The 404-nt window shown below is 49.5% G+C and overlaps 1 protein-coding gene across 1 annotated transcript in view; it reads right to left on the reverse strand.

The window, feature by feature from the left end:
* Nucleotides 1-404, reverse strand: part of XPO7 (exportin 7) — a gene marked incomplete at its 5' end in the record, with an annotated part of 25902 nt that overhangs the window by 6437 nt on the left and 19061 nt on the right. Inside the window, one exon of the mRNA XM_010136491.1 lies at nucleotides 206-294. Within this exon, the coding sequence (XP_010134793.1) occupies nucleotides 206-294 (89 nt within the window). The remainder of the gene's footprint in view (nucleotides 1-205; nucleotides 295-404) is intronic.

Consider the following 404-nt stretch of genomic DNA (forward strand, 5'->3'; position numbering starts at 1 on the left):
GAGCGGACATCCAGGTTGACTTGGTTGCAGACAGACCTAGTCAAATCTATCTTAGGGCTTAGAGACAGGACACTGAGTACTATAAAAGTGAAGAGAAACCCCAGTCAGGATTTCGCTGGGAAAACAGGGCATTTGGATGCAGTCAGCTGGAGCTGGCCCCTCTGCCAGACAGGATGACTCAAGTTTGAGGGCAAGTGAAGGATACATCCACTCAAACAGCATCATAAAGCTGGTCTTGGCATTGAAGGCAAAGGCTATTCCCCTCAAGTCTCTCACCAAACCAACCAAAGTTCTCTGTATTGCAGAAGAAAAGACACATTAAAACATAGCACACATATGGATCTCCCCCTCCCTGGCTCCGCCAGCCCAGAGCCACCTGCCTTCTTGACATCCCCACAGCCAGA

This window comes from Buceros rhinoceros, unplaced genomic scaffold (genome assembly GCF_000710305.1).
Source record: "Buceros rhinoceros silvestris isolate BGI_N320 unplaced genomic scaffold, ASM71030v1 scaffold26605, whole genome shotgun sequence".
Taxonomy (NCBI): Eukaryota; Metazoa; Chordata; class Aves; order Bucerotiformes; family Bucerotidae; genus Buceros; species Buceros rhinoceros.